The sequence below is a fragment of the Corythoichthys intestinalis genome, chromosome 2, assembly GCF_030265065.1.
Source record: "Corythoichthys intestinalis isolate RoL2023-P3 chromosome 2, ASM3026506v1, whole genome shotgun sequence".
Lineage (NCBI taxonomy): Eukaryota > Metazoa > Chordata > Actinopteri > Syngnathiformes > Syngnathidae > Corythoichthys > Corythoichthys intestinalis.
This window is the reverse complement of record NC_080396.1, coordinates 299,148-325,431: the sequence shown is the minus strand read 5'-3', so window position 1 is coordinate 325,431 and position 26,284 is coordinate 299,148. Positions and strand designations below refer to the sequence as shown.

At 42.1% G+C, this 26,284-nt stretch overlaps 1 protein-coding gene across 2 annotated transcripts in view; it reads right to left on the bottom strand.

Annotated features, from left to right (window-relative positions):
• LOC130906500 (interleukin-1 receptor accessory protein-like 1) overlaps window positions 1–26,284 on the bottom strand; it is a 222,465-nt gene that overhangs the window by 164,232 nt on the left and 31,949 nt on the right. For both annotated transcript variants that reach the window (XM_057820917.1, XM_057820909.1), the window contains one exon: window positions 23,354–23,450. In XM_057820917.1, the coding sequence (XP_057676900.1) occupies window positions 23,354–23,435 (82 nt within the window). In that variant the 5' untranslated portion in view covers window positions 23,436–23,450. The remainder of the gene's footprint in view (window positions 1–23,353; window positions 23,451–26,284) is intronic.

Here is a 26,284-nt window from a genome sequence, read left to right as displayed (position 1 = left end):
AAAAGGACAATCATATCATGATCTTAAATAGACATAGAATTGGCAACACTGAATGAACCACCATGAAGCTTTGAACCCATTGGCTGCAAAGCTTCATTTGGCCATCACTGCTCCATGTAATCTCTCACTTCTCTTGAGGGAGACAGACAACCTCTGCCGTCATCACTGTTGTCGTCCAACACGCCTCCCGGCATGCGTTGCGGCACTACATATGTAAATAACAGTCAAAGTTCTTGGTCTGTGCTATTATTTCTTCAGTTACTCTTCAGGTTGAGTTATTAACGGCGAGTTATGCCGTTTCATTTGTTGTGATATGATATTTTGAAACCGTGACTTTAAATGACTTGATTTAATAACCTGCTATTGCTTGTTGTTGCACAAGTCGTGGATGGAAGCCTTTTGCCTGCTTGCACATTATGGGTGGGAATTGTTCCTCCCAGTTACATTAGCGCCAGAAAACAGCTGGTGACTAATGCGCTTAAAATACATCATTTCTTGGCTATATTGCTCAAATGCGGCACTGCATTCTAGTGACCCCCCCCCCCCCCCCCAAACTCGATACTTGTCCCCAATATAGTGTTAGCGGGGGGCTAGTGGACAATCACTGACGGGCCCCTTAGCAACCCCGGGCCTGTGCCAGGAACCGCCACGCCGAAATGGGTGACTGTATATCTCTGCATCCTCTGTTGTATCAGCCTTGGAATTCATATGCATGCTATCTCTGTGATATTGTTCCACTTTCAAGAGAATCCAGAACAGCTGACTCCTGGCTCAGCACATTTCTTTATGATGCAAACTCAGGGAGGCTCCGGCGTAGCAACATATTGCAAATTTCTATGCACAATGTCATTGAAAAAGGAGAAGAGAGCCGAGCCACGACAGAGTTGGCGAGGAAGAGACTCCAGTTTCAGTAGCACGCTTCTGATGAAGCTATTCTGTCTCCACATGACCCAGATAGCGCTCAGCAGATTAGTACCGCACAAAATGACATATTCTCGCCAAAGTATTTATTTCAATGTACGCGCGATTCCGAACAACCGTCATACGTTCCTCGTGTAGGTTTTTTCCTGGGCGATATCTGGAACGAGGAATACCCACGCGAAGGTCGATGCCCGTTCTCCCATCTTGCACTCGCATCGCCTCCGAGGATTTGTCTCGTGAAATAGTGTAACAATAAACAGGCCGTTACTCGCTGAAGGCTTCTGTAATGCGATGTCGCATTTGATGCACGAGTTGCACACGTGCAGTAATGAGCACATTTAATCATGCATTGTTTATGTATTGAAAACATGTTGCCGTTTCTTCTTTTGTTCCAGGAATAAGGGTGTGATTAAAAGAACACGGAATCGTAAAGGAACAATGATAATACAAGTTGGATGATGTCCAGTAAATATTTTTATTATGTAAATGTTTGGTTGGTGTTAACTCATTAACATCATCTAATTCATGTTTCAGCGCCACTGGAGGCGATAGACGTCCAGTCGGTTTTGACTTGGAGGGGCGAATGAACGTTTGTTTATTGGCCCTAAATCACGAGCCCCAGTTTAAATGAATCTGACGTCTACCGTCGTCCGTGGCGGGCAATGATAAAAGAACCTTAGTGGATTTAAATTCTATAAAGTACTACAGGAAGCGACTTTAAAATGATAGCTGACCATATTTTGGACACAAATCCATCCCAAAACAGTGACGTAAAAGGCTCGATAATGAAATTAGAACCTAACCGGTCTTCTTCTCTCAGCTGCCTTGGACCCGCCCACCAAAAAACCCAAAAATTTCCATACAGGAGACGACGTCACGCCTAGAATGAGCTGCTAGCATGCTATCCATGGGCTTTTGTTGCCGCGTGAGCGTTCTGTTAACAAGAAAACTAGACGATTCTAGACAATTTCTGAACTGCTGAAAAAAGTGGGCGTTCCCTGATGCATTGTTTTGGTACAATAACTATCAAATGTTTAAAAAAAAAAAAAAAAAAACAGCCAGATTTGACTGCCAAATTCATTTTCTGCATGTAAAAACATTTATGGCATGGTCACAATTTCAGTGCACTTTTAAAAAGTAAAGGCTGAACATTCAAATGTTTTGCATACAATTACAGGGAGCATGCGTACCATTGTTGTTACCCTTACTACATCTTGAGAACTACTAGTCAAAACGCAGTAATGCAATCCGTTTACCGTTATTGGTTTGTTTTTCTATATTTTTTTAATTAGGTGGAAATTTGTGTTTTTTTTTAGTTTTTTTTTTTTTTTATTGATTTAATGTTTGCTTTAATTTGGACCCCAGGAGTAGTAGTTTTCACTACATTACATTTTTACAGTACAGTTTTTGAATGACTACTTCAATTTTGAGTAATATTATTTCAAAGTAATGCAACTTTTGAACATTTTTAGCTAATATACCCACCTCTGATCCTAATGAAATAAAGTAAAAAAATCTAAATAAATAAATAATAATATAAATAATCATCAAATGTGAATGTGAAAGTCCCATTTGTGTGGCCAAGTCAAAGAAAATGTATTTGCCTAGACATTAGGTCACTATCAAAATGATGCCTTGAGGGGACTTGCGAGCTGTATAATTTCATCTCTTCCAATTGGGCAGTTTGAATGAAGGATGAAACCCAGTCGGAAGGCATACAATCGTCGAGCGACCGCGACAAATCTCTTCTGCTCTCATTCCCGTCGCCATCGCTGAGCTTTGTGCACTCTAACGTTTAACATCATCCTTGAGCCTCGCCGCTTCTGTTTCCATGGCAACTAGCGTGCATCGGAACGGATGAGGACCGTGACACCGCTTCAGTTGGTACGCACGCGAACACTCACAAATAAAAATAGTTCCTAATAACCAGCGCATTAAGTAGAACACTGCAGTGGGAACGACGTACTTCTCCAGCGCTCTTTACAGTAGCTAATCTTTGTTTTATTGTGTCAACACCATTTCCCTACGACAAAATGAACATGGCATACAAGGACTCACATTTAAAGCAGAAATGCTAGTTTCACATTTTACATTTTATAGTGACCCGCCTGTTTTAAATACTTGTTTGCAAATTGAGAAGATTAAATTTTGTGATTGACATTCTCGTCTATAATTCCAATGAGAAAAATTTCATTTAATGGCCAAAAGAAATCTGCTGTAGAACACAGGTGTCATAGCGATGGCCAGAGGGCCAGATCCGGCCCGCCATATCATTTTGTGTGGCCTGTGAAAGTAACGCACATGCATCTACCTCATGTTTCTGAATAAAATAAAATGTGTATAAAATTTCTGCAATGTCTGTGACTATAGGAATCAGAAAATATTTCCGCCCCCTCCCTAATTTTCAACGCTTAAATAAAAATAAAAAAATAAAAAAAAGAAAATAGAACATTTTTCACTGCTTGTCACCTTTTTCGTTTTATTCTTCATAAAAAAATAAAATAAAAATACATCTAAATAAAAACTTTTTCTAAAATAAAATATATCAGGATCATTTTAATAGACTCTAGTTTAAAGAAAAAGTAATCAAGTAGTCAAATAAAAAAAATGTTAATATTTCAACCCTTAACTCATTGGCTGCCATTGACAACACTGTACACCCGATCCATTTTGATTGTTACATTCGTTCAGTCGCCCATCTCAGTGGAAATGGATTGGACGTCTAGCGGCCTCAATGGCACTGAAACGTGTGCGTAAACGGCCAATCTACCCGGTTTAAATGTATTGGATGTCCATCGCCATCAATGGCAAAAAACGAATTAGACCTTTAGCGTGTTACTTGAGGGCGTAACCAGTCAATGGCAGCCAATGAATTCAATATTTAAATGTATTGTCAAACATAACGGCCCTTCGGATGAAAGCGTAACAACGATGCAAATGAATTTGACACCGTTGCCGTCGACGGTTCGATTGATGAGCAGTTACCGACGCTGATGTGCGAGTTTTGGATTTACGCAACAAACCAATACATATATATATATATTTTTTTTTTTTTACCTGTCCTGTTCAGCTGTTTGACACAGAGAATGGAAGTCTAAGTGCCCGGGGTGTCTGAACAGTTTTAATGTTTCACATTGAGAGTCTGACATACTCCCATTGTGATCATTCAAAATACCTTTTTATTATGACAAAGCAGCGAACAGGAAGGGATTATGGGGGGACAGAAGAAAAGCAACAGAAGAGAAACACATACACAAACAACAACAAGAAATACATAGAACATCTGGACTAATTATTGATATGCTGGTGCCATCGTCAGCGAGATATATTTCCGGTTTACACCATGTGGGGGCCTATTGGCCAGTGAAAGAGGGGGACGGGGTGGGGGTGTCTATAAGCTAAGTGAGTGAAAGAGGTAGAGTGTACACAAATCAGTTCTGTGATCTAGAACCCAGTAATTGTGTGAATCTCTTATGAATGTAAGCCCGTTGGCGACGAACCCTACGCTGCCCCATCGCCAATCCAGGCACCAGGACCCCCAACCCGAGCATGCCCTACCGCATCCAGCAGCACGCGAGCCCCACCGGGCGCGCGACAGCCACGCAGTCGGGCGGAGAAGCTGTGCGGGCGCCAACCCAGGGCCACGGCCCCCACCCAGCCAAGCCGGGGAGGGACGGCGGGCGGTGGGGGGTCAAGCGCAGCCCATCCCTCCTCCCGCAGCCCAGCAAAGGAGCCATCGTCCCCCCCCCCATCCCGGGATCCAGGGGGGTCCCCCGGGCCACCCGCACACCCATCAACCGGCCTTCAGGGATGGCAGGAGGGGACGCACCACCAACCCCACGTCTACCCCCACCCCCGCCCGCCCACCCAGGCCACGAGCCACAGCCGCAGCCCCCCAACCGGCACGCCACGCCACGGGACCCCCAGTGGCCCACCAAGCCCAAGGCATGGCAGGGGCCCCCACCGGTGCAGGCAACACCCCGCTGATACACCGGCGCCCAGCCAGCGACCCGCGACGGAGCGCAGGGCGGATGTCCAGTCAGAGAAGAGGAGAAGGCAGAGGCAGGAGAACGCCGAAGAACTGCCACGGGGCGATGCAAGATCGGAGCCCCGACCCCCCACCCCACTCCCGCGGCTGGCAGCCCAGGCAGAGGGGAGGCCACGCCCCAGGAGCCACGCCATAAGGAAAAAGTGTGGGACCCACCTACCACCCTATTACTGTGGCTGCCAGGTTCCCGGCTGGCAGCCATCACCCAGCACCGTGATGGGATTGTGAGTGGAGGGTAGTGCAATGTATGCATTAAAATAGGAGAGCTTGGCTTGGGGCAGTGGGACCGCAGCATGGGAATTTCTGCCCAGCCGCCCGTCCCACCGCCCTTTGCAGGAGCTCTCCTGTGGAGTATGATGTGTGTGGTGCATTTAAAAAAGGTGCAGGGATGGCGGGGCCTGCTGTCGTGAGCAGGCAACCGTGAGGTACCCGCCCCGCCAACAGGTCCCAACCATCCCACAACCTTGGTGTGTGGTGCATTAAAAACAGTGGGGAGCCGGGCCGGGACTGTAAAGCCCCGTCCCAACTCTCCCCAGAGAAATGTATTTGCATGTAAGTGCCCGGGTGAAAGATATTTACAGTGCCGAAGTGAGAAGGGCGTGAGTTAGGGCCCCGATCAATCCCAAAAGTATGTGTCTGAAGAATCTTCGTTGCAGCTCGCAAACATCAGAACACAAACTTAACTTATATGCAGACGATAAACTATTATATCTAGAAAAACCAGAATCCTCCCTAAATGAGACTTTTGAACTAATAAAAACATTTTCACAAATATCAGATTATGCTATAAATTGGTCAAAATCAATTATAATGCCCATATCAACAAACTCATGGAATCCTGCAGATCAAAATCTTTAAATCACAATATTCCAATAGGGAATATAAAGTATCTTGGAATCAACATTTCACCAAAACTTACAGAATTAACTAAACTAAATCATACACCCCTCTTAGCAAAAATATGTGAAGATTTGACACACTGGAATAATCTACCCATCTCACTTTTGGGCCAGATAGCAACAGTCAAAATGAATGTATTACCACAAAGAAAACTCTTTGTTCTCAATGATCCCCTTTAAACCCATTCAAAAATGGTTTCAAGACCTAGACACAGCCGTCACAAAATTCTACTTTAAGAACAAGAAAAACAGAATTAGCCTTGCCAAATTGCAAAGAAATAAACCAGAGGGGGGTCTAGAGGCCCCTAATTTCCAACACTATTATATAGCAAATCAAATACAATATCTTATTAGGTGGTTATATCTTCATACTGAACAACAGTCATGGCTAGAATTAGAGCAAATTGACTGCAACCAAATACAATTGGCAAACCTCCCCTTTATTAGTTCTAGTATTAAGCACCATAGCTGCTTCAAAAACCCAATGATAGCATGTACCTTGAAAGCCTGGTGGAGAAGTATGGAAATTTTCACCAATCTGGCACAACCCAGACTTTGGAGTGAATAAAATTCCAATTTATTACAGCACATGGGATGATACGGGAATAAACCAGTTACAGCATTTGTTTAAAGATAATACATTCATGTCATATGAAAAAATACGACAAGATTTCCAGATCAAAGGGGTCCATTTCCTTCAATACAATAAAATCAGGGCAGCCATCAGAAGCAAATTCCCATCACTAACGGGTACGCTAGACCCACCACCTTTCGTAAATACAATAATAAATATCCATCCTCAAAAAAAAAAAAAAAACAACAACAAAAAAAAAAACTTTCAAAAGTCTATAAAGCCCTCTCACGTAACAACTCTACTTGCCTACCAATCGAAAAATGGAATAACGAACTTTTGGTAACATTAGATAATAACTATTGGTCCAACATCTGTAAAAATACATTTATAATGACAAAGAATAAGAACCTTCAGCTTATACAGTTCAATATACTGCACAGATGGCATATTACTCAATCTAAAATGCACAAAATGGGGTGCTCCCAATCAGATAAATGCACAAACCAATATATTTCTATCCTCTCAGATGGTGAGACGGCAAGCTTGTCAGGGTCTTAATTAACGGACGCTCCGTGTGTGATATGAGCATGCGAGTCATTAGGGATGCAAACAGTGTCCTTTTTCATCATCCCTACCTTTTTCTGCAAAGGGGTTTCAACCCTAGACACTTTCACACATATTGAAATATTAGGGCCATTTCATGAATAATTGAAGCGCAAATATTGCTCTTTAAATGTTTTGATTCCATTTATATTAGAAAGCGGTCTCAAACCTGTAGACTGCTTTGTTGGAAAGTTAGCATTAACCAAATGGGATAAAATCCACACGGTCAAAAAAAAAAAAAACTGGCTAACGTATCCATGTTTGGCGCTTGTTTAAACATTCACTCACAGTCAGCAAGCAACAGCCAAGCGTCTTGGATGGAACGTTACCCTGTTAAACAAGTGGATGTCATGCTTTGAGCATGGGTCAGGACACTATTCTGTCAACACAATTACTGTAGGCAGCAAACTCCAACACGGACTTGATTCTGTAGGCCAGTATTTCTCAAATAGTGGAGCGCGCCCCCCTGGGGGGGGCGCAGAGCGATGCCAGGGGGGGCGCATGTGACCTCGGGGAACATGTTTTTTTTTTTGTATTTTTTTTGCCGTACTGGAATAAAGTGTACTTGCACATCCACTCAGTAGGTGGCAGTGGCGCTCTCATTTTCAGAGTGCGCGCAGTATTTTTGAACTAAGGAAGAGCACTCAGCACACACAGACAACAGATATGAAGAGCAGTGTGCCACCGCCGTTTTCGAAAGCCGTTTTCCGACCGGACTCACTCACGCAGCGACCCACTGTCTTGTCTGGTTCTCACGAGAAGTGCCATTTTCGGCTTGGGATCGTCACGACGACCACCCTCACCTACGGTTCTACCTCGGCCGCCGTGAATGCGCTTTTTTCGTGCCGTTTGCCTTTTAGCTTTGACTTTTAATACAGTGGGTGATGATGAAAGACCACTGTTTACTGTGTCTAAAAATAATTATAGTAGACAGCCAGAAGCCAAATCAATTAAGACGTCACTTAAAGACATTAGACCCCAATCTCATTGTTAAGCCGCTTGATTTTTTTCAGTGAAAACGCGCGGAATATTGCCAACAATCGTCCTGCTTTGTCAGTGTTATATCAGTAAGCCAGTGAGCATTGTTAGCATGCTCATTACAAAATAACTCCACACCATTGCAAAGGAGGTAAATACTTTGAGCAGCAAAAATAAAAACTGTCCTGTCCAAGGACACTTTTTTTTTTCTCTTTAATTCAGATTTGTTTTTTCGGTCAAATTTTTTGGCACATTGTCCTCATGAGTGAATGTTTCTAATCAATTTTAATTTGTTATTATTTACTGATTTTATTACATTTTATTTTTCTGTATCAAATGGTCAAAAATCTACCTTGAGTGTAGTTTTTTAGTTTGGATGTGAATTTTTTTTTAAAATTCAGGCAAATTGATGCACATCAAGTCTTCTCTGTTACAAACAAAACAATGTTAATAAAGTTATACTTTATTATAAGTTGATCTGTTACTTTTTTTCTGTATTAGAAAAAAAGGACACAATGTTAGGCAGATGCGTATTTATAATAGTAATTTTATAGACAAATGATACTATTTACAGTGGCGGCAGACAGTTTGGGGGGGCGCGAAACATTTACGTCTTCCTTGGGGGGGCGTGACAGAAAATAATTGAGAAGCACTGCTGTAGGCCCGAAGGAGGTCAAGGCACATTTACAGTACAGTCATTCCCCATCTTTGATTTGAGTCTACTTTCTACAGACTTGAATAAAGACTCCAAAAACTTTGGTCTAACCTCTCTTTACTGGACACAAAATAATAGGGATACATTTTAAAGAGGCACTTTGCTCAGTCTCCAAAATTTTGAACTGTTTCACGCATGTGAGGGTGTGCTTTTTTTTGTTTGTTTTTTGAGTGCAATCACGTTGGGAAGTTAAATCTTCCTGCAGACGTTAGGATGTGGACTTGTTAACAGTGTGACGTCACACAGCGCACAAATATGCAACATTTCATGAAGCTATGTCTGTTTAAGATTTAAGGGATATTGTTTTGAAAGACTTATGTGGCCCAGTACACGATTTGTGATCAAGATAGTATTTTGTATGTTTTTAACGGATTGACGAGTTGTAACTACATTAATGTTATGTGTTCATGACAAGCTTTGATGTTGTCACTTCAACACAGCATCATAAATATTCAAATGTTCAATGGAAAAAAAAAAAAAAAATCTAACTATATTTATCAAATTATCATAAACTATAATATATTTTGTATAAAAAAATATATATTTAAGCAACTTCTATTTTCCAAGCATGTGGCTTTCATTAGTGTTGCACTGTGTTCATGGTCCTGTCATCAGCAGTGTTTTTTTGGTTTGTTTTTGTCAAATGCAGTTATTCTGACCCATAATGCACCACAAAGAAGGCAAGACAAAAGATGTGGTCCAGTAAAAGATGTTGTATAGCTACAAGGTGAGATTGTTTGGCCTTTTTGATATTGTTATGTTACTAGGACTGAACAATATATCGTTTAAACATCGCCATTGCAATGTGCGGATGCGGAATACTCGCATCACAAGTACGTGTGATAAATTTTTTTTTTTTGAACATGCTAACTCATTTTTCTGCTTCATGCTAGTACAGTGCCACAGCCTCTCTCTTCACCTCCCTCCTCATCAGTGCAGCTCCCATTTGGTACTTATAGTTAGCGATGATTGACACGTTTTCTAACTTTGATCTGGCAGAGGGGGCTTGGTAGCTCTACGATCAAAAGCACAAATGCGTTTCGCTTGTTACACGCTAGCCGTCATATGCTGCGGCAACTCGTTGTGTAAGTGAGATGCTGTTCTCGGCTAAGCGTGGGTGAATTTGTACGGTGGCCGAGAAGTGTCGGGCGAAAAGTCCTAATACTTTGCAAATAGAAAAAAAGCACGAACCCCAATTGCAAACACTTTGCAAAAGAAAAAAAGCACGAATGCAAATTGCCACAACACCACCCCCAATTCAAAGCGCAATTGCAAATTGGCAGAAGCACCAACCCCGATTGCCACAACACGACAGCAAATGGCTCGCAGCACGAATGCAAAAGGCTCGCCACACAACAGCAAAATCACGGAGCACGACGGCAAGAGGATCACCCGGAAGTTTAAATATATATAAAAATGATGCCAATGGTTTTTGCTGTAAAAGTTTTGGTTGTGCTTTCGTTTTAGAGATATTTATAATTCTTTTATGGGTAAATCTGAGGTCAGCTAGGTTTTGTAGATACAGAGCATTATGCTTTTATTGAGATATTCATTTCGAGCGGTGACGTCACTCGTAGCCTTTCCTTAATTTAGCTCCCGCGGCTAATGGAGCGTACCAGTTCTCTCAATAACAAAGGGCTGTCCTAACAACTCGCACGAATGTAGCACAATTGAATGGCAACACTTTGCGACCATTTTGCAGTAAATGAGGGGCTTAGAGTGATGTCATCACTGAAAATTAATATCTTAAGCCCCCCAATTTACTGCAAAATGGACCCAATTTTTTTTGTTTCATGATCGTGCTAATTGTTGGGACACCCCTCTGTTATGGATCGATTCGGTACGCTCCATTAGCCACGGGAGCTAAGCTAAGGAAAAGCTACGAGTGACGTCACCCTCGAAATTAATATGGCATGCTGATTGAACACTCTAAATTGTCCGTATTGTCCGTTCAGGCCTATCCAGGGGTGAAAGTGGCTAGAATTTCTTGCCGGAACTCCCCGACATGAAGGTCGCCACAGAGCCAGAAATGTTCTTTATTTTCTTTCTTTTTTTGGGGGGGTGTCAAACCTCTTAAACTACTGAAATGCAAAGAAAACTGTTTTAGCACAGTTATTTCAGTAACACACAAAAACTGATTTTCATTCAAAATTGTTTTTTTTTTTTTTAATGATTTGCAAAATAAAAGTTAACAAAAACAGCAATAACCCCAACCTCCATCTCCTAATGTTTATTTTCCCTAATTTCCTCACATTCTAAATGCCAAATCTCAATTTTAAGAGAATAGGATGTATATTAAAATTGAAGTAATGTAAAGTGATGTAAAAATTTACTTTTTTTTTTTTTTTTTTTTTTTTAAATAATAAAGATATAAGTATCATACATTCAGAAAAATAAGTACAAATGACTTGGAATATATTTTGAAGATCGCGCAAACATTGACTTTTTTTTTTTTTTTTTTTAAATCATAAGGAAATGAATAAGTAGCCAAACATAAATGAACAAATACAGTGCCTTGCAAAAGTATTCGGCCCCCTTGAACCTTGCAACCTTTCGCCACATTTCAGGCTTCAAACATAAAGATATAAAATTTTAATTTTTTGTCAAGAATCAACAACAAGTGGGACACAATCGTGAAGTGGAACAAAATTTATTGGATAATTTAAACTTTTTTAACAAATAAAAACCTGAAAAGTGGGGCATGCAATATTATTCGGCCCCCTTGCGTTAATACTTTGTAGCGCCACCTTTTGCTCCAATTACAGCTGCAAGTCGCTTGGGGTATGTTTCTATCAGTTTTGCACATCGAGAGACTGACATTCTTGCCCATTCTTCCTTGCAAAACAGCTCGAGCTCAGTGAGGTTGGATGGAGAGTGTCTGTGAACAGCAGTCTTCAGCTCTTTCCGCAGATTCTCGATTGGATTCAGGTCTGGACTTTGACTTGGCCATTCTAACACCTGGATACGTTTATTTTTGAACCATTCCATTGTAGATTTGACTTTATGTTTTGGATCATTGTCCTGTTGGAAGATAAATCTCCGTCCCAGTCTCAGGTCTTGTGCAGATACCAACAGGTTTTCTTCCAGAATGTTCCTGTATTTGGCTGCATCCATCTTCCCGTCAATTTTAACCATCTTCCCTGTCCCTGCTGAAGAAAAGCAGGCCCAAACCATGATGCTGCCACCACCATGTTTGACAGTGTGGATGGTGTGTTCAGGGTGATGAGCTGTGTTGCTTTTACGCCAAACATATCGTTTTGCATTGTGGCCAAAAAGTTCAATTTTGGTTTCATCTGACCAGAGCACCTTCTTCCACATGTTTGGTGTGTCTCCCAAGTGGCTTGTGGCAAACTTTAAACGAGACTTTTTATGGATATCTTTGAGAAATAGCTTTCTTCTTGCCACTCTTCCATAAAGGCGAGATTTGCGCAGTGTACGACTGATTGTTGTCCTATGGACAGACTCTCCCACCTCAGCTGTAGATCTCTGCAGTTCATCCAGAGTGATCATGGGCCTCTTGGCTGCATCTCTGATCAGTTTTCTCCTTGTTTGAGAAGAAAGTTTGGAAGGACGGCCGGGTCTTGGTAGATTTGCAGTGGTCTGATGCTCCTTCCATTTCAATATGATGGCTTGCACAGTGCTCCTTGAGATGTTTAAAGCTTGGGAAATCTTTTTGTATCCAAGTCTGGCTTTAAACTTCTCCACAACAGTATCTCGGACCTGCCTGGTGTGTTCCTTGGTTTTCATAATGCTCTCTGCACTTTAAACAGAACCCTGAGACTATCACAGAGCAGGTGCATTTATACGGAGACTTGATTACACACAGGCGGATTCTATTTATCATCATCGGTCATTTAGGACAACATTGGATCATTCAGAGATCCTCACTGAACTTCTGGAGTGAGTTTGCTGCACTGAAAGTAAAGGGGCCGAATAATATTGCACGCCCCACTTTTCAGTTTTTTATTTGTTAAAAAAGTTTAAATTATCCAATAAATGTTGTTCCACTTCACGATTGTGTCCCACTTGTTGTTGATTCTTGACAAAAAAATTAAATTTCATATCTTTATGTTTGAAGCCTGAAATGTGGCGAAAGGTTGCAAGATTCAAGGGGGCCGAATACTTTTGCAAGGCACTGTATAAGTCCAAAGTACACATTGAGAGCTAAGATGTTCTGAACCTGAAATTATGATGAATAAGGCTCAACTCTTTAGTTGCTCTTAAAGATTTGATCCATTTTATGTTGCATTGCCTTTTTTTTGTCACATCAATTCAACAACCTTTTTTTTTTTTTGCTGTTCCAGAAAACATGTACATTTGAACCAATCAGAGCAAACTATCTCTGCTGATCACATGCCGTCCGTGGAATAAAATAAATAATAAATATTGGTGGAAACGGATTACGCTAGACAAGCAATTTATTACGCTTGTTGTTAACACTTGTTTATATAAATCTGATGTTGGTAGATTGTTTTCTTCTTGGAGATGAAATGCATGTGTGGCATTTTAGCATTTTTTTTTTTACATAGCGTTTTGACAGTTGCCGTCATATTTTCAGAATCAAAGCACCGTGTACCAGAACAGCATTCCGGCTCTGAATCTTATACCGGAACTGCCTTCCTGACCGTTGTGGCCCACTTTCACCCCTCGGCCTATCCCAAACAGAGCAAGTCAAGGTATCTGGTGAAAAATGTTCTGGTCTTTATTTTGCAATGTAATGTTGCAATCAATCACAACCCCCTTCAAAAATGGCTATGATAGGTTTTTCCAATATCATTTAGGCCTAATGTTTACATATTCCGTCCAGTTCATCGAAGCGGAGAGAACCGACGGTGAACGCTTATCTTTCAATGCCACTGACGTAGCTACAGGGCCAATCCATTTAGAGCGGGAGGGACGAATAAACAAAATGAATTGGACGTGTACCGACGTCACTGGCAGCAAATATTAAGGGTTCAATTGACTTTGCGTGTCCCGACTTGCAAAAGAGGTAGGTATGGATGGTTAGCATTACTTCTTGGTAGATGTCTCCATGCCGACGGTCCTCTAGTTCCCAAGCTAATCCATCATTTGCATATTAGTAGCAATGAAAGATGCAAACAGAGCCATAATCCTGAGCTGTCTGTCCTTGTGGCTTTCAAGGATTGGCGCACAAATGTGACTGAGAGCCCCAGAGAGCACAGTAAAGAGAAAAAAAGGGTCTCTTTAAAAGCGCTGACGGTGGGTGGTAAGCCCATGAAGTAGCGTAAACGGACACCATTTTCAAATTCAATATAGCAACACTGGTCATTCACTATTTACCAAATCAATCCATGGTTATAGTTACTTCTCAAGTGTATTCTGGTAATTATTACAAAATATCAACTTTACTGTAGAGAGAAGACCAAAAATTGGTTTTATTCCACCTATATCCTTGCATGCACGTTTTTATTCAATTGTAATTCTTGTCGATAAAAGGTTTCCCAATCATCCCGTGACAAATGCACACATGTAAATCTAATTTCTTAGCATTTTGAGGAACTGGGTCATTGAAACAGATTCATTTCATGAATAGAAATAGTTCTTCCCAGCCCCCGATTGGTTTTGAAAACAATTTTGTGTGAGGTCTATTTTTATTGCAGCGTGGGGAAGAAAATTGTGTGGCTTTTTAAATACCAGTGTGGAATTAGACTAAAGTATATACTGTAGACCAGGGGTGTTAAACTCTTCTAATCTTTGTCACGGGCAAAATCTTTCCTTCGCAGGGCCATTTGCTAAATAGGGTTGCCGCGGCCGGAACCGGAAGGCTCGGAAAGATAGACGGCAGAATGAACGCTGAAAAATACACCGACTTCAGTCTGCAAGCGAACTATGACTTGGGAGTAGATTTATTTTCCAGCCAGACAATGATCCAAAGCATACTGCAAAAGCTTCATCAGAATGGCTTTAAAAAAAAAAAAATTTTTTTAAAGCGGGTAAATATTTTGTAGTGGCCGAGTCAAAGCCCAGACCTCAATCCTATAGAGAATTTGGGGCTGGACTTAAAAAGGGTCGTTCATGCCCAATACCAGCGCAATCTGACAAGGCTCGAGCAGTTTTGCATTGAAGAATTGCAGACTTACTCTATCCACAGTGATGTGATTGCCGTCAATGGAAATATTGACTTGAAGGGGGTGAATAATTATGCAAAGAATGATTTTGGTTTCTATATTTTTTGTTGTCATTTTGCCATGAAAAACTTTTTTCCAATAAATCCTTGTGTTCAAAGTGCCAACTTGTTTTAAGAGTGATTAATTAAACAAGGCAAAAGGGAAAAACATCCAAGGGGGTGAATACTTATGATAGGCACTGTACGTAAAGTCACAGTTGTAACTTGGAAGGCGTACCCACAAGTCTTTGCTTCCGCGAATGGGGCTAAGACCTGTGGGTACACCTTCAGAATTGCAACCGCGACTTTACATAGTTGGTGAAATCATGAATGAATCACAACCACCCGGCTCGCTCGCTAAACCTCTCATCAGCCCAGAGATCTAAAAAGCACGAAACGAAAGACTGCGCATGCCCTCTACTGGCTAGCTCAGAACCTACAGGCAACAATAAGTCTGCCATGTATTAATCAGCCCTCCCGGTTCAAATGAATTGGACGTCTGTCCCTGTCAATGGCAGCCAATGAGTTAATGAAACGATGGACAGAAGGACAAATCAAACAAATTAGCCACTTTTGAATTGCATTCAAACTCATGGCTAATGAATGGGACCATCCTGACAATAAACACAGCCGGATAACCTGGTTTCTTTCCAAAATTTCCCGCAATGTCAGCCCCCGGCAGCCAACAAAAGCATATGATTGCCAGCCAGCTTACATCTATTCTCCCATAATAAAGGAAACGGAAAAGACCTAAATTTGGCAAAACTCCCTCGAGAGCTCTAAGAATATATTGCGCTTCTGCTTGCTGCAGGAATAGGTTGATTGTTCTTTGACCAATCCCTTTTTCACAGGGAGATGGAAAAGCGGGACCATTCTATGCTCTCGCCACCTGCGGGAGGGAGTGGTCATGTGGGTCAGGTGCATTGTGAGCTGGGCAACGGGTGGCGCAATCAATTGCTTGAAAGCTGGCTTTAAGTGACTTGTCATGCTCAAGCTGGAATGCACGACTAGAAAAGTGGTTCTCTGGTATCGAAGCCCACGAGTTTCACATGTGCATTTATGGAACCCTTTGGAATGAAATAACTTTTTTTCAAATTCAAAACCAATAAAGTGGTACCTATACTTACGAACGTCTCTACATATGGAATTTTCAGGTTATGACAAGCCTATACAGTATACAGAGTTTACTGAACATAACATACTTAGAGCTGCTCTGCCATTGGCTATTGCCCAGCATTGCTGGCATCCAGTTGTCTAAGAGAGACCTCTACTGTATGTGTACGTTTGTATCCCAGCCTCCTCTTCATCACCCCTCGTGTTCGGACAGCTTTACTTGAGTAAATTAACTCATATTTCTAATGAAATAAACGTTTCTAATGAAATCTAATTTTAACATGTATTGGAAAATGGAACTTTCATTTCACATAGGGTTAGTGTGTTATTTCTTTTTTTATGCCTATATTTTCATTCTATTCTCACATTTTCATGGTGTAAAATGCCCCATAAAATCACACTAGAATGCTGTCTCTTAACTCAATGGCTGCCATTGACGGCCAATCCATTTAGACTGGGAGGGGCAAATGAACATCCGTTCATTCAAAGCCAGAAACTTTGAAAAAAAGGACAGGAAGTGACCCAGAAATGACCCCAAATCAACAAAAAGTGAGTGAAAATCAAGTGAACACATTGGCTGCTACTGACTGCACTAGAGGTCCAGTTCATTTTGACTGGAAGGGGGCGAACGAACGTTCCTTTGGGGCATTTCCTTTGGATTTTGGGGACATTTCTGGGTCAGTTCCTATTCAGCAACCCCAAAATCAACGAGCCGTCAAATGAATCCGTCGGCTTCCAATGACAGCCATAGACGTCAAATCCGTTTGAACTGGAAGGGTAGCAGCGAATGACCATTCATTCCAATTCACGGCAGAAGGATGAAAAGCGCTTGTTTTTCTGTTCACTAGCCATTTTGCAGAATGATTTTCTGACTCATGTATCGATCATTGTTACAGTATATCCCCATATCATGAGAGCATGGTTATCGTGAGCTACCCAGAGGTTCCCACCCCTATGAATTTTAGATTGGGACCTTTGGCCTGAGAACATTTCTGTTATATACTGTATGTTCATCTTGTATTGCACTTACTTTCAGCCTCCTTAACCTGGAACCCATATTCCCGGAACAAAAGCGTTGGTTGGTCTTCCTAATGTTTCAAATCCTCTTATAAACTCAAGCTCATTATCACCCACAAACCTAATCACTTCAATTGGCACAGAGTGACCTAGTTGTTGAAAAAAAAAATGTCCAAAGGATCTTGAAACCAACTTTATCAAGTTTAAACAAATTTATCAAACAAAAAAACAATTCCGTATCAAGAGCGAAAACACCGAAGTAGCCGAGCTACTAAATGAACTCGGGCCCGTTTGATGAATACGTTTGTGACCTATGGATTCACCGCTAAGAATCCTCCCACCCTAGTCAGAAATCTGGATTTTCGTCAGCCTGAACCGAATTACCTGATTAGCGTCAAAGTCTTATTTTACAGCAGGAAAATTTGTTCCCGGCAGTAGGTCTTTACAGCTGCTGCGTGGGTTCTCCTAACTAGTGTTACACGTTGTGTACAGTCTTCTTAACCTTTCACAGGGCACTCATTTGACTCAATATCAACAGAAAGTGCCAGGGAAAAGCCACAAATCTACAGGAAGTGACAAATAAACAGGTACTGACTCAGAAATGGCCTCAAATCAATGCAAAATGCACCCCTGCAGAAACCAGAAAAAATCTCAAAAGACCAAAAAGTTGGGGGGAAAAAGGGCGAAAAAAAAAAAGTATATACTGCCATTCCTGCCACTTCAAACAGATTGGATGCCTATGCCATTAGAGGCCATGAGTTAATTTGGAGGCATTTCTGGGTCACTTCTTGATGATTTTAGGGCATTTACGGGTCGCTTCCTGTTGATTTTGGGCTACTGAACAGGAAATGATCTGGGAAAGACCCCAAATGAATAGGAAGTGACCCAAAATGAACAAGAAATGACCTTTAAAGGCCCTAAAATGAACAGGAATTGAGCCGTAAATGCCCTCAAAACCGGGAAATATTCATGTTTAAGTGCCATCGAAAGCACTACATGTCACGTGAATTCATTTTGTGTGTCAAAATTGGAAGTCTTGAGCCGTCAATGGCGGCCAATGAGCTAACATAGACACTATTCTATTGGAGTGAAAGATTTAGGTAGCATCCTGTTTGTTCGTTTTATATTTTTTCCCCCCGTTTTCAACAGTGATACCTTTATAAAATGATATATCGACTCTTGGCGGGACACATATCAGTAATCTTTTGGGCTACAAAGTATTGTGATATGTCAACATTTGGATATTTTGTCACACTCCTAGTGAAAAGGCGGATAAATGAAGAAAAACATTTATAGTACTAGATGACTAAAACTTGACTGTGCGCACAAAGTTTCGAATGACTGACTTATTCAATGTTAGAAGTTTTTTTTTAATATCAATCAAGTGGAGTCCACTGATTAAATTTGCTGCGCACGTCTGTGTCCCTGGTCAGGAGTCACTGTCTGGTACAATTAAGTGGCCCTTATTCAGAGTATCCTCATTAGAGCAGATTCCTTTAACAGACTTATTAATGTGGACGGACGTCCTCCCCGAGTTGGACGTTATGATGGGTGTGAAGGCAATACATTTAATTGATTAGGGCTAGGGCGTCCTTGATTCTTTCTCTTGCGAGAATGTAAAAAGGAAGTCGGTGATGTGATTGTGCCGGGAGTTAGCATGTGTTGCTAGCCTACTGGAGCAACATTTTCCAAAGCTTCCCGCGTATAAAATTCTTATTTTTTTTCTGTCCACTTTTGCAGCACACACGCTTTGACTGAAACATTGGAAAAATTGAGGCAATGCAGCCTCTATTAACCCTAATGTTTACAGTTGTGCCAAAAACTTTTTATAACTGATTTTTAACTTAGACTTGCGAAATAATATTAATAATAAATCTTCATCTGTGATAATTATTTTGGACAAAAAAAGAAACCAACAACTCAAAAATTTAACCCCCATTGTGGGCATGTCCTTCGAGCCTGCGCAGTGGAGTTTTAAGGTGGAGTACAGTGTGCGCGGTCCTGGTCCCACCCTTTACACCCGGGGTTCATCTGTCATGGCCCAGCAAGCTGGGACGGTGACAGCGAGGTCCTCAAGTCGTAGGTTTTACAACAGACTGTCCTTGTCCTTTTTGCTGGATGGCCGCTGTTGGCTCACCCAAGCCAGCGCCCTTGTAGATGGATCTTACTTTTCATTCCATCAGGGTGTCCAGCCACCCTCCACAGCAATCTCCAGAAGGAGATAGTGGGTGAGATGGTTTAGTCGCCGTCAACCCGACCCTGAAACGGGTAGTACTGGATTACCGGATTAAAAGGACCCCCATTAAAAGGACCCAAAATGTAACAGTATAAGTGACCTGGGAGTAGCTCAAATAAACAATAAGTGACCCAAACGTAACTTAAAACAGGGGTGTCCAAACGGGTGCTCAAGGGCCGCTCTGGGTCCTGGTATTTGTTCCTACCGATGGAGCTCAGACAGTTTAACCCAGGGGTCTGCAACCCCGGTCCTCGAGAGCCGCGATCCCGCTCGTTTTCCACGTCTCCCTCCTTTAACACACCCGCATCAAATAATCAGAATCGTTATCAGGCTCCCGAAGAGCTCGCCGATGAGCCGATCATTTGATTGAGGTGCGTTAAAGGAGGGAAACGGGGAAAAAAACAAGCTGGATTGCGACGAACAGGGTTGCAGACGCCTGGGTTAACCAATAAATGTTCTGCTAAAACAAGCAGCACTGGACCGCAATAGACAGATTATACTTGTAGAAAAGGTGTCATCATGTTTTTCTGGAGTGAAATCCGGCTCCTACTCTGCGTCCTAATTGGAATAGTGGCCTAAAATGAACAAGAAAGTGAGCCAAAATGAACTCATTGGTTCAATAGACAACAACAGACGCCCACTTCAATGAAAGTGGGAGGACTGGCTGTGAACGCTCATCTTCTAGTGCCATTGACTCCTAGTCGAGATGAATTGGACGTCAATGGCAGCCAATGAGCCGACATGGAAGTGACCAAAAATCTACAGGAAGTGACCCAATGGAGAGCAAAGCATCGCCAGCATTTCCTAGTTGTAATAATCATTTAAAAATATATTTTGGAGAGAGGACCTAACTATAAAATCAACTTTTTCAGGAATGATGAACAGTTCAAAATAAATGTTAGAATGAGCACAAAACCTTCAGGCAACTACTACAAAACTAAATGAAAGAACGGACACTGCTACTTTATGCTGTATATTGTAACCAAGACAGCCATTTTACATGGAGAAAACGGATCTCACTTTGATTAGAAAACGTTCGCCCCTCCCACTCCAAATGAATTGGACGTCTGGCACCGAAACGAATGGTACTTTTCGGCCGATTTGAGTAAGAATCGATTGACTTGATTTTGCACTTCGGCCGTGATGAGCTCTCGGGGCACCCTGGTTGTTAATCACTGTTGCGCATTATATTTGTCATGCTTAGCGAGACGGGACTGGGCTCCTTTACGCTAACTGCTATTTCGCCGAGTGGTCCGCACATGCTAGAAATCCACCACTATTTTAATTCCTAGATCAACTGAAAACGAATATCACAAGTATCTGTGCAAAGGATCAGAGCCAAGTAAGACAAGAAGTTTCTGCAGTTGCATCAATTTGTTCAGTTAGCAACATGAATTATTCAATGAGGGAAATGTTGTAGACTGCCCTGCCTCACAAAACATAGTATAGCATTACCTGTAGCGCTTTGGTGTTTTGCAATTTACCAACCAACCTCTGTGTTAACTGGAACGGATTTGCACAGGTCTATAAATGACATTACGGCTGCCAAGGGGTAGACTTTTTGGGTTTTCTTTCGGGATCGAAAAGGTGGCCGGCGGTCGGAGCGCTTCCCGGAAATTCGTGTTTCCAGCCCGCCGAGCAGAACCCTTGGTCGGCCTTTTTTAGCCGACTCGGGGGAGCGTCACCTCTATGTTGCGCGATTTGGGGCCGTATTATAATTTGTGTTGTAGCCGATACGGTATTAGTCTCGGAGGTACGGTACTGTATATATCTAAGGCAGTAAAATGCTCCTATCGGGACCAGCAAATATTATACCGATGCTATTTGTACTCTTTGGGATTACAATTTTCAACCGCCGCCATAAAAGTGAATGAGACGATGGCGATGATAAAGATGATCATTAGTAAGGAGGCAATGATGACGGACAAGACGAAGAAAACGGTCGTGAAGATGAAGATGGAGCCAATGATGACGAGGATAAAGAAGATGATAGTGATGAAGAAGAATATAATGAAGATGATGATGAAGATAAAAATCATGATAAAGGAAATGAAGTTACGGAAGATGTTGAAAAAGATAAACGTGAAGATGATGAAGATGACGACGATCGTTAGGAAGAAGGCAATGGTGACGGACAAAACGAAGAAGATGAAGACGATGGAGCCGATGATGACAATGACCGAGATAATGAATACGATGATGAAGATCATGATGATGAAGACAGTGAAGATGATGAGGAATATAAATCTGAAGATGAAGACGACGATGAAAACTTCTGCTGGCATGTAAAGTTGGGTGCAGCAACTCCAAAATATTTTGTATATTCGTTCACGCGGCATGGCATCAAAAAATCGAATTATAGTTTGAAAAGTTGTCAAGACTGCTAATGAAAATTCCCACCGCGTCCGACATGACTCAGGATGGCTACTGAAAGGCGCACATAAAGAATAACAACCGGGGAGCTGCAGATTAGCATGGTACTCGTATTACCACTGGACATCTGCAAAATATAGCATTTGACTTAACAAACGGGCGGTGCATTAAGATCTCCGCTTCCTCCGCAATTTCTACAAACCCCCGAAGGTCCACAAGTAATACTCATCCCGTGGAAACCGGCGGGGCTTTAGACTTTTTTGTGTTCCCGCCAATAGACAAATGACAATATGACTTCCTTGTCCAAGTGTACCGGCCGGGACATACTGTTCATCGGCATTCCAACGGCCAGCCGTGAAATGCCGGACAAACACGGCCGACGGTCGTCTTGCCGCAGGGAGAAACCAATCGCAATCGCGAGACCTCTGACACCGCGGCAACGACACAGCTTTGCTTTTTGATCACAAGCAACAGGGGACAGTCATTCAAACCGAGACAACTGCGTTCTAATTACTAAGGGAGTACAGTATGTACATCACCCTACTCAAAGACGTTTTTGCGCAAGATCTACTGCGCTCGCTCTATAGTTCGCCTGAGGGTGTAAGCGGTGATGTGCCAGGGCAAAGCATCCACGCTGCAGTTCATCTAGCACAGTTTAATTGTATTAGGGTTAACATTTAGCTACCGCTTTGATTGTACATTTAATTAAGAAATTCCCGGGAGACCATTACCAACGCTCATTTGGCTCATCTTTAAGGATTTCTCGTATGACCAACCGTTTTACAATCAGGCGACAGATGTCGCCGAGCGAGCCCAATTAACTTTACTACGTGGTACGTCACGACAGCGTGATGTTATCAAGGTTCAGATGACTTAATGACCAAGATTAACAGTTTCTCATTAGATCCCCATGAACGTGCTGCTCAATGTATTTTGGAATCTCATAGGCTATGTTGATAGTGCAGGTCCTAATGAACAATTGCGATGATTTTTTTCCCATATCTGTTTTTTTTTTTTTTTTGGCGCACCCGTTGAGACTGCCTATGTTCACTGAGCCCGTTGAAGTATAACACGCGCGTAGTAATTCGCAGTCCGACACGCGCCGAGCAAATTGACCCGTATGCGCAGAAGCATCAAAACAAATGACTACACATGTTAACTGTATGTCATTCCAGGGAGATTATATTTTCATTTCCAACAAGAGGACACAAATAACAGACATTAATAATCCCCGTTTAGTCTTGTATTGAAAGTTTATACGGATTGATGGAACACACGCACACACAAAATCCTTATGTGTGTGCGTCAGTTTGCCCCGACTCGGCCATGTAAGCAATAGTGAAATATTGCTCATTTGGCGCACAGAAAGAAAAGCGAGCATTATCAGGCTTATCCTTTTCTTCATTTTATTTTATTTTTTAATGACTACGGTCAAGCCGGCCTCCTTCGTAAAAGCCGAGTTCGAGCTAGGCGCCAACGCTAATGCACGGCTACATCGCTGCATTCCTGCCTGTCGCTCTCCCTCTTTCCTGATGTAATTGCTGCATGAATTCCAATTTGGGAGACTCGGCAGTTCAGACCACTGCCACATTCTGGAAAAATTGGGCCCGGATGGCATTTAAACTACATACGAAAGTGACAGAGATCGGCTTTGAAATGGTCCACTTCTATGCGACTCGTCGCCGTTCAGACCGTCCAGTTAATGCCTCGCTCGAGTCGGAAGCCGTAGATAAGGTGAAAACGACTTACCTGAGCCTCTCTTTGACACCACTCTCAGGCAATGAACCACAATTGCGTGAAATAGGACCAGCAGAGATATGGAAACTTTCATTTTCCCCCCACAGTCCTAAAGAAAAATGAGAGAAAAACACAATTACAAGTGGAACATTTTGCTATCATGACACAAAGTTGGGTGGTTTCTGCATTTTGCATTTAAAACGACCATAGACTCAGGATCCCACAAAGACTAATCAGAGGCTGGGCATGAATATTGAGCAAAATAGACCCGTCGCTATGCTGGAATTAATTGGAGTATTATTGAAAACCCCTTATGAATTCCTAGCTAATTTAAGCTCATAACGATCAATCGATAATTCAACTCATTGGCTGCCATCGGCATATGTGACAGATGTCCAGTCACGCAACGCTGATTGTCTTCCCGCTACGAATTTATCTCTAGTCGACTACCGAACCATTTGAAAGGGAAGGTTGCGGCGAACGAACATTCGACGAATTAAAGCGAGACAAAGGAAAATGTATTTGTATGGCAGAATTCAACAAGAGGTGCTTTACATCACATTCAAATGAGCAAGAAACAAAACAAAAACAATCAATGAAGAAATAGAATATCAAAACACAACTAAAATATTAAAATCAGATAGAAGCAAACAAAATAAGAAATAATGAGGAAAGAGCACAAGTTATACATTGCAGATTTGATTGAAAAGGAACTAACCATTTGAGCACACCTCCGATTTTCACTTTCATTTGTTCCACAGTTGACGCCGCCTCACCAGAAGTGTGTCGTAGCGCGTACATTACATTTACATGTGTAACTTTATGAGAAAAAAAATGAACTTCTAAGGTTTGTTTTACCACACCATACACTTTTTACTTTTACTTGAGCAGATTTGTAGAGAAGACACACTACTACTCTTACTCCGCTACACTGGCCTACATTTGGTTTTTGCCGGCACAACTGCTCTACCAGTTTCACTTTTGAGACATCGCAACAATAATCACGTTGCATTACCAATCAGATGTAACAATGACCACACACGAGCTTGCAGTCGGAAGACCAACGATCACGCTGGCCCGTTCAAATCACGTGGCGTTTTTAAAGTGCCGTAAAAAATCGCACAGAGCGTAACTTGAAAGCACACGGAACACCGGAGATATGCTTGTTTTAATTCCATGGTAAGAAAAGTGTGTTTTGTTTTTACCACTAGAGGTCTCTCCTGCTCTTTGGACCGCTCATGTTTCATTTTTGTGATTTTTCTAGCCAGGCTTTGATTATTTTAGTGTATTTTTTGGATTCATGTAATGTAATAGGTAACAGTACAGTATTATAGCAACATTTCATTTAGATGATGTTGTGCTGAGAAAAAAGTATACCATTGTTTAAAAAAATCAGACATTATAAGCAGGGACTTACAGTTACTCGTGACTTGAGTATTCTTTTCACCGAACACCTTTTTTTACTTGAGTGAGTACATTTTTTGGATGACAGCTTTTACTTTTACTCCAGTAATATTATTTTGAAGTAAGGCTACTCTGACTCCAGTAACATTTTTGGCTACTCTATCCACCTTGCTTCTTGTTCTTGAAACACGCAACAATCCACTTTCAGATGACCAGAGGCGTCTGGATGGATGCTTCATCAAGCAAATCCAGCGTGTATTTTATATCTGAGGCCATTATGCGTTTTGTAGACCAGCATTAAGATTTCCTTCGACCCACCGGAAGCTAGTGTAGTGTTATTTTACATTTTTCATTTGTGCAATTTCCTCGTCTTTGTGAGAACTCTGGCAGCCACTTTCTGGATGAGCTGCAGCATCCCGATTGATTTTTTTTTTTGTTCAGACCTGGAAAATGCAATCACCCAATCGTCTAAAGTTATTCCACGTCTTGCGTTGTTAATGAGGAAATCTCTGGGGGGGGGGGCAAAAAAACTCTCTGCCCGACTTCCCACTCCTTTTTCTATTCACTTTGAAATTGTTGGGTTCCAAACTGCTTCCTGGGACAAAATAAATGCTCAAGCACAGCTAGCTCCATTTGCTGGACCATTAAGCTCCGGTTTGTATTTTCGACTTGACAAAGATGCTTTACAACGTTTCCGAAAAGCTGCATCAGAAAGCCTTTATGAAGAACTCTGAAAAGACACAACGGCCCCTTAGACCTTTGGAGGCATGCGAAACTGGCCGGCGGCCAACGACGGCGACGTGGCTGTGTTCTCCTTTTCAAAAGGCTTTTTTGTCTCCGATCGCTTGTTAGCCGGAACTAAGACTACCTCCGAGAAAGCAACGTCGCAAATTCAGATCTCCTGGGTTTGGTGCGTGTCTGCAACATTTGCAGTGAATCTGCAGTTCTTGAAGGTGCTCTTGACTTTTTTATCCTTTTGTTTTTCACATTATTTTTCATTATGACCGGAGCTAATTTGCATACTCTTTGCTCCGATCGGCCGTCGGTCGGAAGCTGAGGGTGCGTCGGCACCGCGTCCAGTGACCTGAGCCCCATTTATGCTTCTGCGTTCCTTTGACGGCAGAGTTGAGCATTCTGCGTCGAGTGAACGCGTGTGCTCTGTAATTCACCGCCATTCTACTAGAAGGGCGCGGCTTTGTCTTTGTACAGTTTTGGGGCACTCGTGGAATTCCTTTGGTTTTTCTCCGGTCATTGACAGCAACGGCAACGGAGATGGAACGTCTGTGTTTACAGCTGCAGCTAATCAATATTGAACAACAAATGTTGTCGCATAGGCTACATAGCAGATGTTTGAAAACGGCGGCGTTGTTGTTGTTGCGCCGAACCGGATCGAACGTTTCGAGCGGACCAAACGCAGTCCTTCGACGTTCACGTCACGCGCTTGGTCAGGATTTCTTGGAGGGGCACGTCAGCCTACGGCGTAGGCTCAGAAATGGGGTCCACGTTAATGGCGTAAGACCGCCGTCGCCGCAACGTAGA